General features: G+C 35.8%; 3 protein-coding genes across 3 annotated transcripts in view; 1 reads left to right on the forward strand and 2 right to left on the reverse strand.

Annotated features, from left to right (window-relative positions):
• Positions 1 to 6,289: 6,289 nt before the first annotated feature.
• On the reverse strand, positions 6,290 to 7,974 carry LOC123698434. Its single transcript, XM_045645052.1, has one exon. It carries the CDS (start codon positions 7,861 to 7,863, stop codon positions 6,529 to 6,531), a length of 1,335 nt encoding a protein of 444 aa, XP_045501008.1. The 5' UTR covers positions 7,864 to 7,974; the 3' UTR covers positions 6,290 to 6,528.
• A 543-nt stretch (positions 7,975 to 8,517) lies between these two features.
• Positions 8,518 to 11,086, reverse strand: LOC123698726. The gene is made up of 3 exons (XM_045645477.1): positions 10,807 to 11,086; positions 8,702 to 9,927; positions 8,518 to 8,628 (listed from the first exon to the last, which is right to left on the reverse strand). The coding sequence occupies exons 1-3, from the start codon at positions 11,084 to 11,086 to the stop codon at positions 8,518 to 8,520; spliced, it is 1,617 nt and encodes a 538-aa protein (XP_045501433.1).
• An 840-nt stretch (positions 11,087 to 11,926) lies between these two features.
• The window catches only part of LOC123698727 (zinc finger protein 184-like), a 55,583-nt gene continuing 54,836 nt past the window's right edge, over positions 11,927 to 12,673 (forward strand). The window contains exons 1-2 of the mRNA XM_045645479.1: positions 11,927 to 12,141; positions 12,298 to 12,432. Coding sequence (XP_045501435.1) covers positions 12,034 to 12,141; positions 12,298 to 12,432 — 243 coding nt within the window. The 5' untranslated portion in view covers positions 11,927 to 12,033. The remainder of the gene's footprint in view (positions 12,142 to 12,297; positions 12,433 to 12,673) is intronic.

The raw sequence follows: 12,673 nt of genomic DNA on the forward strand, positions 1-12,673 counted from the left end.
CTAAGTAAAATGTATGATTTAGGTACCTGTCTTTCACATTGTCCGGTCCGATATCGGATATCGGAGCCAACACCGATATTCCCGTGAACTATCGGACGATAATGTTCAGTGTTACCAACTCAATTTTCGAAAAGGTAGTATACCAACAGCAAAAAAAGCACTAGTTTGTGTATTTTCAGTCATTTCTAGGCGCTAAATGTAAAAAAAAATCCTTTCATTTACTTTAAAACTTTTTATTAAGAAAACATTCATTTAAGTATTTAAAGGCATTAAAAATACTATTTTTACGGGAGCTATTTTAATACCGCCCTATATTATATGGCAATTGGCTGAACTGAAGTAAACAAAAATATATTGCGTTCTTAAATTCAACCGTATCTTCGAAATATTAGTGTCTTTTATCTTTATTTACTCATTCTGCCTCGCTCCTCCTCCTACTTGGACTACTGTTGTGCTGTAAGCTGTTTATTGTATTGTTGTCATTGGCTGTTTTCCAATTACAGAGCATAATGCGACTCAGTGGCGCACAATGCCGAATTATGCTGATGCTTAATTGGAACGTGAAACGCAACAGCAGGTTGCGCTAAGTTCAGTGTTGAAAAAAAAAAAATTCATAGAGTTAGCAACAACCTCATTAATGTGTAAATAAAGTGGTATACATAATAATTGGTTGAAAACTATTTACGGTTATTTTAAGTAATTTGGATTTTGATTATTTCATTAACATTTTTTTCAATGTTTTTACCTTCATCCATACTTATATTTATTTTTTTAACACAATTTGAATTAACTTTGATTATATCGAAAAAACTACAATGAAACGAAAGCTTTAAATTTTTTTCCAACAATTAATGATAAATCGATTGCACGCATCAATTCACGCGCATTAATTTTAAGAGTGCTCGATTGTGCGAAGCGTTGCTGTAGTTGGAACACTCAACGTTAAGCATTATGCCGCATAATGCGCTCTAGTGCTGTAATTGGAAAACGGGGATTGAGTCACAGATTTAGTGCTTTGTTTTAGCGCCGATATCAAACCTGTATAATAAATAGCACATCTAAATAATATTAAGTAATTAATAATATCAAATCTTTTTTATATTTTACTTTTCCAGCTGTATTTGAAGTCGGTTTCTTTTTTGTAGTTATTTTTACTGTATGTACAACTACGATCTATCAGTTGAATTTTTTTAAATCAAACCCTTTTTATTGAAAAGAAAATTTACAATACGGCAATTTTGTTTAGTTTTCTCTAAAATTTCAGAATTAGAATGCGGCTACCTTACATTTTGTCAAGAACGCGCGGCGACTTTTGAGCTTGTTTGGCTTGTTTACTATTTTGGTTGTCATGGCTCGTATGGCTATAATATTATTATTAGTCTGTGGTACTACGTAGATAATTTACTGTTCTGTGGTAGATAACAGCACCTACATTTGTAAATGTAATTTGAATTTAATATTTATATTTGCCAGTTTCGTCGCTTTAATACTGAGTTGAATTTTATTTTATTTTATTTGTATAAGAACATAACAGTCGTACATGATTTAATATAAAAAAGTTCTAAAATTCACTACGACCGCACAACATGTTCTATTATTAAAAAAAGAAAAACAGCATATAAAAAAAACAAGCCTCACAATGAAATTGAATATTGAAACTAGATTCTGACTCTGCAGAGGGTACAAATCCAAACTCCGCAGTCAGCAGATTAAACCGGTTTCAAAAAGATAGTTTATTTATTACTATTTATTTTATTTAAAATAAAGTTTATTTTTTGTAACATAAATGCATCCACTGTTTTTTTTAATTCTCCATATATCTACTTTTCCAGTTTCTGGCAACACTCATGATATCGGGACGATAATATCGGATAATGTGAAAGGGCAAATTGTGTCCGATATCGGATATCGGCTATCGGCTTCCGAAATCCGATATCGGACCGGACAATGTGAAAACGCTCTTAGATTACAAAATAAAGTACAGATGGAGCATGACAACCGCCCGTCGCCCTTGTCAAAGAAAATACGAAATCAAAAGCAAATACGTCGCTGCACCAGTGCTATAGCGCATATAGTGTCATGCAATACGTCAAAAAGGGTTTGCAATTTTAGTAAAAAAATGCTGTCTTGTGATAATAAAACGCTGTAAAATTTGTTCCCGAAAACAAAAAAAAAAAGATGAAACATCGTTTCACAGGTTTTCTGTAGATTATTTGGCTGATTTATTTCTTTATACGAATAATAATTTTACAGTTATGAAGGAATACAAAACTTCAACGTATGTTGCCAGTATTTTGAAAATGAATTTGCCATTTTTATTGGTAAAACGGTAAAATGGTTAAAAGATCTTCAGGGTAATGCTGTTGGATTTTTCGATCGTGAATGTGATTATTTGTATAGGTAGTGCACTAAAGGTTCATGATCATTATTAGGTAGATTATTTTAATAAGCTTAATACATTATTTTGTTACTTTTATAAAGCTTAAAAACGTCATAGTCATTTTCGTTAGCGATTTAATTTATGTGAACTCCATGATGAAAATAAAATGTCCCGTATTCTCGACTAAAAACTACCGCTATTCGCATTCATATATTTGAAAAATAAAAAAATAATTTATAGTTAATATTGAAACTTTTTTTTTATGTGATTTATTTAATTAAAAATTGAATATAATTATTTTGTCCATATAATATAACTTTAGTAGGCAGGTACTTTATAGGAATATATAATAAAAGAATTTTTACAATATTATAAAAAAAATATCATAAACCCGAAATTATATTAAAATAAAAATTAAAACTTGACTGCTAATTTATGTGTATAGCCTACGTCACAACCGCCACTAACATACCTAATAATTCAGATGATTGCAATGAAACCTCACATCTCAAAATCGGTCCAACGGCTTATACTGCAGGGCGTGTCAAAGAAAATAACAAATACATACATACATAAACTCGAAAAACATAACTCTCTTTTTTCCGTAGTCGGGGAAAAATTTGGGAAATTTTTCAATATCCGGTAACATTACATGCACACAGAAGCACCGTGTACGTACAGTGCAGCGGCGAAATGACAGTACACATAGCTTTATTGAAAATGACGATAAATCATTCGGTTTAGTTTGGCAACGCTCCATCTGTCTTTTATTTTGTAATCTAAGAGGTCAAGTATACTGTATAGGTATAAGTTCTGTCATTCTGTAATCTGTGCGATTGTCTGTGCGCAAGTCTGTGCGCCAAATTGAGCAAATGGCTGTGTTGACGTTGCTGTCATTTTATTAATTTTAAACTTGAATACAAGTCTATTGGAACGTACAACACACATTTTGAAAGCTGTATCATACATTATCTATATAAGTATGTATTATAAATAAAATTTAATTATAAAACAAGGTAAATACAGAAATTAAAACAGAAAAGTGCAATCAATTTTTTTATCTACGTCTGCACGTCTGCGGCACTGAAGTGAGCTATGTAATATCTTGATTAATAACAATATGCCATAATAATGCCATATCATAATCTTGATTAATAACAATATGCCATATAGTCCATTGAAAAGTTACATTTGGGGTTGCGTTTTTTAGAGGACGCAATTAACAATTTCATTTTTTTGATGTGTCAGACTTATGGCTGGTTCACACTTTGATTAGTGCGAGTGCAGGTGATGAGCAGTACTACGTGTGGACAGCGACTGTTTAGTGCAAGTGTTTAGTAGGCTGTGTAGTAAAGTGAATAGAAGCGTGTTCTATTTTTTTGCGAGTGGACTGCGAGTAGCCACGTCCCGCGCGCCCTCCCTTCCCCCTCACTCGCAGTGTGCCTGCCTAAACACGTCTGGACACGAGTGTTTAGTGTTTAGTGTTTAGCGTAGTGTGTAGCGTCGCGAATTGCACCATTGACCTGCACTCCCACTAATCACCTGCACTCGCAGTTGAATTGGACACTACTCGCACTACACACCTGCACTCGCACTAATCACCTGCACTCACACTAATCAAAGTGTGAACCAGCCATTAGGTGTCAGATAACAGTTTGAAGCTATCACCAAGTTTATGGGGTCGTCACCCTTGTCCCGCGGCCGCAATGTTGAAAATAGCGGCTGATATATATATATATTTTTTTGGTTTTTACGATATATCTCTTAAACTATTTATCTGATTAAAAAACATCGGTAACATTATTTGTTGCAAATTAAATTCTCTACAACTTTGTTCCAGTCACTTTTTGTCGTATAAATAAAAAAGTTATAAGCGAAAATGTTCAGAAATTTGAGATATTTATATTTTTCAATAAAACTTTTTTTTAAGCTATTGCATAGCTTCTATCGCGGGCCTTGAGCGCGGGGACCGAATCCAGAAATTTAGTAACGAAAAACCTCACGCTCCCTACTCCGACGGGCGCGGAGGTGTGGCTTGAAGGCATAGCATGCAATAGCTTTACCGCGGCAGTCCCCGAGTGCCACACGTCTTTTTTTTTATAAATTTACAATTAAATTATATCAGACCATTTTTACACGCTTTATATTAGCTTCACCTGTATGTTTGTATGTTTGTAACCGACTTCTTTGGGCGCGATTTTGACCCACTTTAAACGGCCAGATTTCGTTCAAACTTTGTAGATTTATTGAGGACCGATGACAATACACTAATTTGATAAAATTTTCTATTTTTTAGTTCGGTTTTCTATAAAAAGCGTGTTTTTTAGTTTTTTTTAACTATTATTATTGTAGAATTTTTTTCGAGGAACAACTTTTATGCACAACAATTTTTTCATGGTCAATTTCTTTGCATTTTGCCGCATTACTTTATTTATTAGTGCATTATCGCAACACACTCGAGGGCATTTATTTTGATGAGTTTCTTGGTTTTTTGCTTTAAAACCAACAAGACATGAACGCGACCATCGCGCTAAAGCGACTGAGTGCAGATAAGCCATATGGCCTATGTTGAGTGGAACATATGTGATGTAGGCGGTGTCGTCTCCATACGTAGTATTAATATCTCAATGTATAGTACTGATAAAATTGTATTTAAACCTGTAAATGGTGACATTCGGATTATATCTTCTTGTAAATTAATATCTTAGGCACTGAAAAGGACACCATTATTGTAACTTTACGGGTTTCAATCTCAAAATTAACACAAAATGCAACTGTGAAAAAAAAAAAACAAAATTTACTGGTTGAATTGACAACCTCTTTTTTTTTTTGTGTGGTGTCTCTCAATGTTAGCCAGAAGGGCTTCTACATTTTAACGCGGACGCGGGGGTGAACTGAAGGTTCACCCTGGTAGCGACATGCACAAGGGCGTCCCCCCTTGACGGGGACCACGAACCTCGGCTTGAGCTGTCGCTTGAGTGGAGGAGGCCAGAAGGGCCCTAATCGGACGGGATGACAACCTCCTATCTGTCAATTATTGTGTACGTGATCACGGCTTACATGCTTACTTACTTGCTTTTGGAGACAGACAGACAGCGGAGGCTTAGTAATAGGGTCCCGTTTTAAGACTTTGGGTACAGAACCCTACAAATTTATAAGTCTAATAAATATGATATCATCGATAGTAAAAATTAATTTATATCAATGCCAGATTAAAAACTGATAGAATATCATTAGCATTCAGACAATATTATGTATTTGTGTGTGTGTGTGGTTTTACATCTCATAGATTTCTATGAAGCTCAAATATATCAAGTCAAGTCAAGCGCAGACTGTGAGCGCTTGGTGAGCGCAGATATCTACAACAGAAAAAAAATCCTACTACTATTATTAAGGCGAAAGTTTGTAAGTATGGATCTATGGATGTTTGTTACTCTTTCACGTAAAAACTACTGAACCGATTACAATGAAATTTAGCACACATATAGAGGGTAACTTGGATTAACACATAGGATAGGTTTTATCCTGGAAATCCCACGGGAACGGGAACTATGCGAGTTTTTCTTTGAAAACGCGGGCGGAAATCTAGTGTATAATACTTAGGTAATGTATGATACAGCTATCAAATGTGTATTGTACGTTCCAATATCTGTGGTTCCAATAGACTTGTATTCACGTTTAAAATGAATGAAATGACAGTCAGTGTCAGTCGGTGTCGGTCGTCAACTTGGTCGTCAACACTGGTCAACACATTGGTCAACACAAGCTTCTTGGTCAACACCAAGTCAACACCAACAGAAACAACTGACATAAGACCGACTTGCACACGAGGAGATCTAAGGCACAGGTTGACAGATATATACTACGTACCTAAGGTTTTATTAAAAGTCTACAGTTACTTGCTGTTCCCGCTTTAGGCTTGGGAACTGGAATTTCTTTAGGGAAACTCAATATTCCTTTTAAAACAATTTATTTTCGAGACCGACACACCTTTGTACAAGTATTTTTAGATAAGTGAAAAAAAATACATTCTACCCGATATAATAAAATAAAAATAAAAATGATAATCTATGATGGTGGGTGCGCGATTGCTATTATAAATTAACAGGCGTAGACATAATCCTCCCCCCGGTGAAAAGCGTAGATTTTCAAGCTTGAAGGTCTTCAGAAGTGGGCAGAGGACATAGTCGAACCAAAGGTCTTCGAACGCAGCCTCTTGTAGTTTCGACGTCCGCAACTCGACAAACGCCGTCAGTTCCATGGAATAATCGTACAATACGACCCATGCGCCAACAAAGTGGTGGAGAATTATCCTCTTGAAGCAGTACGAGGTCTCCAATGTTTATTTTTGATTTGTCAACCTTCCATTTTGTTCGTAGTTGCATTTCTGATATATACTCTTTCTGCCATCTCTTCCAGAAGTGTTGGCGGATTTGTTCAAGTCTGCCATATCTATCCAAGGAGCTCTCTTTAGCGTCATCCAATGAAGGAGCCGGTAGTGCATTCAATGGTCTTCCAATTAAAAAGTGCCCTGGGGACAAGGATAGGAAGTCATTCGGGGAAGATGACATGGGACATAGAGGACGGCTATTGAGAATAGCCTCAACTTGAGCAAACAATGTCGAAAGCTCTTCAAACGTAAGATGGGTATTGCCCATGACTCGCTTTATATGATATTTAGCGGACTTAACCCCGGCCTCCCATATTCCACCAAAGTGAGGAGCGTAAGCGGGGATAAAAGAAAATTTTATTCCCTCCTGAGCAGCAAACTCAGACAGAGGTTCTTGATTAGCCTTTAGAATACTATTTAATTCTTTCGCGGCAGCAACAAAATTTTTACCGTTGTCGGAAAATATTTCGGTTGGCTTTCCACGGCGTGCCACAAATCTGCGAAGTGTCATAATATAAGCGTCTTTTGTCAAATCAGATACGACCTCTAAGTGAATGCATTTGAAGCGCAGACACACAAACAGACATAAGTAGCACTTAACTACTCTAGCACCGCGTCCTTTACGATTTAGAATGAAGAAAGGGCCCGCGTAGTCCACTCCAACAGACCTAAAGGGAAAGTCAACGTTGACGCGATTTGCAGGTAAGTCAGCCATTTTTGGATTATAGGTCTGACCACGAAGACGTGTGCAGGTAACGCAGTTTTTGACAACGCGCCTAGCTAGTTTTCTGCCATTGACAGGCCAAACAGACTCGCGGATAATCGACAACAGAAGTTGCGGTCCTGCATGCAGAGATCGAACGTGTTCGCGTTCAAATAGAAGCTTCGTCACATGATGAGTTGAATTTAGAAGAATGGGATGCTTCTTTTCAAATTTATATTCAGATGAACTGAGCCTGCCACCGACTCTTATAAGATTCGCCTGATGATCAAAAAATGGAGATAACGATAAAATATTTGACTTTGGGCTTAAAGGTTTACTATTTGACAACTTATCAAATTCAGAAGTAAAAGTTTGTTTTTGAGAAAGCATGCAAATAAAATTAAAAGAATTATTTAATTCGTCAATTGATAAAATGCCGGTAAGTTTATTATTTTTATTTTGTTTTTTTAGAGTTGTGTAAAAATCGTAAAATGTAACTAAAAGTTCTTTGAAGTTTTGTAAATTTAGAATATTTTTTAAAATCAAATTAATTTCAGATTCGACGGCTGTATGGACATTGATTAATGCAAAATCTTTGGTTGAATAATGCACGGGCTCAAAAGACCTAAAGGATCGAAGATTCGAAATGAACTTGAGAGGATAAGTCTCTTTGTGATTTTGTCACTATGAAGTGGAATTTCGATAGGAAAACTAAAGGCATCCTTCGATGGATCCCAACAAAGTCCGAGAGTGCTCGACGACTCACTGATTGTCAAATGTTCTGTATTAATTTCGTGTAAATTTTGAAAAAAGTTTTTTGAATTAGTTTTAAACTTTCGTAGAGGAAAACAAGCTGAATTTAGAGCGTTTGAAACTGAATTTTGAATGTATTTAAGTTGATCTTCATCATCACAGCCGGTGTTTAGATCATCGACATAAAATGAATGATATTTTTGATTATTTCGTCCCCACATTCCTGTCCAACCTGCCAAAGACATCTCGTGCTCAAGTAACTGGCACTTGCGGTACCGCAAGTGACAGTACTCAGTCGCAGAGTTTTGATAGGCTGAGACTCATCTTCTCTCCATAATATGAGCTGCAAATTTTGATTTGAACTTTCAATTTGAATCTGACGATATATTTTGGCGATATCACCTGTCAAAATGAATTTATGTTGCCAAGCTCTCACTAAAATGGAGAAAAGAGAGTCTTGAATATTTGGGCCTACCATGAGGATGTCATTGACAGAGAAGCCAGAGGTTGTGGGGGCTGAGCCATCGAACACTACTCGGAGTTTGGTAGATTCACTATTCTCCTTTATGACAGCATGGTGACACAAAAAATATGATGGATTTGGAATAGGAGTAGGTGATTCAGATAGATGGCCCATATCAGCGTATTCACGAATGAATTCAACGTATCTCGATTTTAGTTCTTTATTTCGTCTAAATCTTTTCTCAAGATTTAGGAATCGTTTTTTAGCTTGAGAGTATGAATCGCCGAGGCAGTCAGGTGAGTCCTTTAGGGGTAACTTCACACAGAATCTGCCACTTTCTAAGCGAGTGGTGGTATTTAGAAAGTGTTTTTCGCATGCAATGTCATTTTGACTTCGAATAGTTTTTTGGGGTAGCTCTTCAAGCTCCCAGAATTTTGTGAGCATTTTGTGAATTTCGTCAGAAGTGGGGTTTGCAATTCTGGCATGATTGCAATGAATAGTTTCTTTACTAAAATAATTGTTGATTGGGCCAGCTATTATCCAGCCGAATTTAGAATTTTGCAATTTATGATTATTAGGACCTAAAGAAAGCTGTTCGCTGTTTAGAATGTCCCAGAAGATATCTGCTCCAATTAAAACTTCAATCGGAGCTGGCTTGTAGAACTCAGGGTCCGCCAAAGTAATAGAATTAGGTATTTTGAGAGCTTGAATATCAACTGGGGTCTTAGGTAAGCGGCTCGTCAATTCGTTGAGAACAAGACATGAAAGAGTAACGCTGTAGTTGCTATTTAGAGATTTTATTTGAGTGAGACAGCTTTCGTACACTGTATTAGAAGAATTATTGCCAATCCCAATGACATTTATTGCCTGCAATGGGCAAGTTCTTAGTGACATTCTTCGTTGCAGGGATTTAGTGATAAATGAAGACTGACTGCCACAATCCAAGAGAGCGCGAACCTTTTCTACCTGCTTATTAATAGGATTAAAAACTTCTATCAATGCTGTAGATAGGAGAACATGCTTGGACATTTGTCTAGAAAAGGCTGCTACAGATTCGTTTGGTTCAACTTGCTCATCTGTGCTTAAGTTGGCAGTGACGTCAACATTAGAACTATGGAGGAGAGTGTTGTGTTTTTGCTGGCATTGTCGACATGAACCCATGCGGCAGTCACTGACAGGATGCCCTTGTCTGAGGCAATTTCGACATAATTTATATTTATTAACATACGACAGCCTATCTTGAATGTTTTTAGACTTAAATGTAGGACAGTCATAAATTCTGTGATTTCCGTTACAAATTATGCAAAGATAAACATTTAATTGATTTTGATTAGATGTAGAAAATGAATTAGTAATTTTCTTTTTATTAGATTGATTATTTTTTTGTGAATTTAGTTGTGAGAGACGTGGCGTGAATTGTAATTTGGAATTATTTTGTGATTCATTATAAGTGCCAACCTTATTACGATTTAAAGATTCTAACACATCTGCACGGTTGATTAAAAATCTTTGAAATTGTTGCAAAGTTGGAATGTCATCAATAGTATTTCGATACTCTTCCCATTTAACAAGAGTACATTTATCCAATTTAGAAGACAAAGTAAATACTATAAGTACATCCCAATAGTCAGTAGGCTGACCCAGGCTAGACAAGGCGCGAAGATTTTTTGTAACATGATCGACTAAAAAACGTAATGACTTGTCGGACTCACGAGTTAAAGATTGAATGTTAAGTAAAGAATCTAAGTGATGATCAACAAGAAGTCTTTTGTTATTATACCTGTCGCAAAGTAACGTCCAGGCTGCCTGGTAGTTTGCTGTTGACACTTCGAGATTAGAGACAATCCGTGCCGCATCACCCTCAAGGTAAGAAAGTAAATAATGAAATTTATGTATATCAGTAATATTTTTGTTTTTATGAACCAAATTTGAAAATGTGTCGCGGAACTCTAGCCAACGGAAGTATGAACCATTAAACTTTGAGATCTCGATTCGTGGTAATCTAATATTTGAGTCTTGATGGAAAGAGTCTTCATTGCCCATCGATTTCCTACGATTTTCGTTGTCATTAAATAAATTATCATATTGTTTAATCATTATTTTAGCAGAAGCAATACTTTGGACGAAATCGTTCTCAATGTCGTCTCTTTCATCAATCTCAGAATCTATATTTTCAGAATTAAGAACCTCAATCTCAGTCTGCAACACATCAAACTTTGTTGACAATGCTTCGAATTTGCTAAGTTTCAATTTAAATTCAGCCATTAATACTTCATCCATTAAAGTGGACTCGCTAATTCTGTCCAAATAATTTTTAAATTTTGTAATTTGGCCTTTAATAGCAGACCTTTTTGAATATGAATCTCTTAATAACTTTTGATTAGATTCCGTAGACATTTTGTAAAATAGTTTAATTAAATATTGTTATGAAAAGGAAGTATGTAATTATTTTCAAATTATGTAATTATTTTCGATTAATTAATAATTTAAATGCACGTCAACAAGTCTGATAAAGTTATGGAAGAAATAAAATGCTTATCTCACGCTCCTCGCCTGGTGGAACCTGCCGCTGGTAGCCGGGCTGCTGCTGACACGCAGCTGCTGCGCAGAAGATCGTGCGAGCGATATTTAGTCGCCTGAGAAGACGGCTCCTGAAATTATTCGGCGAAGTCGAGTTTATAAGCGAGAAGAGGCGATGATATTTGAGATTGTTATAAACAAAAAATGAATTAAATTTTGAACAAATTAGTTACGATTTACGTAAGGGAATATGGCGTGAGGATGTGAGAATAGGTTAGGTAATAAATCAATTGTTTTATGGTTAGGAACGGAAGGAATTAAGGATTTGCACTTAACTTTGTATGAATTTTGAGCTGCACTCCGGCACGACACTTTAGATGTGGCGTTGTTCAGACGAGCAGGTTAGGTATCCCTTTCGGCAGGAATCAGTCCCAAAAGATTGCGTGGATGTGTAGATAACTTAGGTATCCGTATTTTGTCCTGTCACGGTCGCCAAATTGTTCCCGCTTTAGGCTTGGGAACTGGAATTTCTTTAGGGAAACTCAATATTCCTTTTAAAACAATTTATTTTCGAGACCGACACACCTTTGTACAAGTATTTTTAGATAAGTGAAAAAAAATACATTCTACCCGATATAATAAAATAAAAATAAAAATGATAATCTATGATGGTGGGTGCGCGATTGCTATTATAAATTAACAGGCGTAGACACTTGCTCTGTGGTCTACAGTGTTTATGCCGCCAACCACAGCCGCCGGCGCCAACCTATGAATATGAAGAGTAATTTAAAATAAAATAATAAGTTATATTTAATACTTCCAACATGGAAAACGTTCGAGCTTGTGTAATGTGCTTAGAAATGGATGTAACCCTTTATAATTTGCGCTCTAACTCACTGGAACGATACTATAGAACATTGACGGGAACAGATGTAAGTTGCAAACAAAATTATTTTATTTTTATGTTATTTATAAATATCTCATCGTTAAAAAATACAAATTACAGATTATGATTCGTAAATCTTACGCAAGTGTATGTATATAAATAAACAACAATGTAAAATAAGTACTTTTTTTTTTAATTACAGCCACTAACATCCTTGGAGCTTCCTATGTTCGCTTGCTATGTGTGCAAAGCAATGTTACACAAGTTCTATTCATTTAGACAGAGGAGCCTGAGGGTTCAGGCTATATTGCAGGGGATCTTACAGAGCAATGGAAAGGTCTGAATTAATGTTCTATAACTACATAGTATAAAACAATGTCGCTGTCCTTTTGTATGCTTATATCTTTAAAACTATGTAACAGATTTGGGGCCGTTCAAGTATTACGTGAGCAGATTTATTACCATTTTTTACCCCCCGACCCTCTTGTCATCAAAAGTAAGCAAAGCACTTACCCCCTCCCCTTATGCTTACGTAAAAATTTTTAGAAATAATATTTTTTTTTGTATTGTTATTTTTA

The sequence above is a fragment of the Colias croceus genome, chromosome 16 (assembly GCF_905220415.1).
Source record: "Colias croceus chromosome 16, ilColCroc2.1".
Taxonomy (NCBI): domain Eukaryota; kingdom Metazoa; phylum Arthropoda; class Insecta; order Lepidoptera; family Pieridae; genus Colias; species Colias croceus.

Bases quoted from the DNA above. Each gene is read 5' to 3' on its own strand.
- LOC123698434 (XM_045645052.1), bottom strand. From the start codon at position 7,863: ATGCTTTCTCAAAAACAAACTTTTACTTCTGAATTTGATAAGTTGTCA.
- LOC123698726 (XM_045645477.1), bottom strand. From the start codon at position 11,086: ATGTCTACGGAATCTAATCAAAAGTTATTAAGAGATTCATATTCAAAA. The intron at 9,928-10,806 runs GTATTGCTTCTG...AAAACATTCAAG, and splicing joins TGAGAACGATTTCGTCCAAA to ATAGGCTGTCGTATGTTAAT. The intron at 8,629-8,701 runs GTAGGCCCAAAT...TCATTTTGACAG, and splicing joins CTGTCAATGACATCCTCATG to GTGATATCGCCAAAATATAT.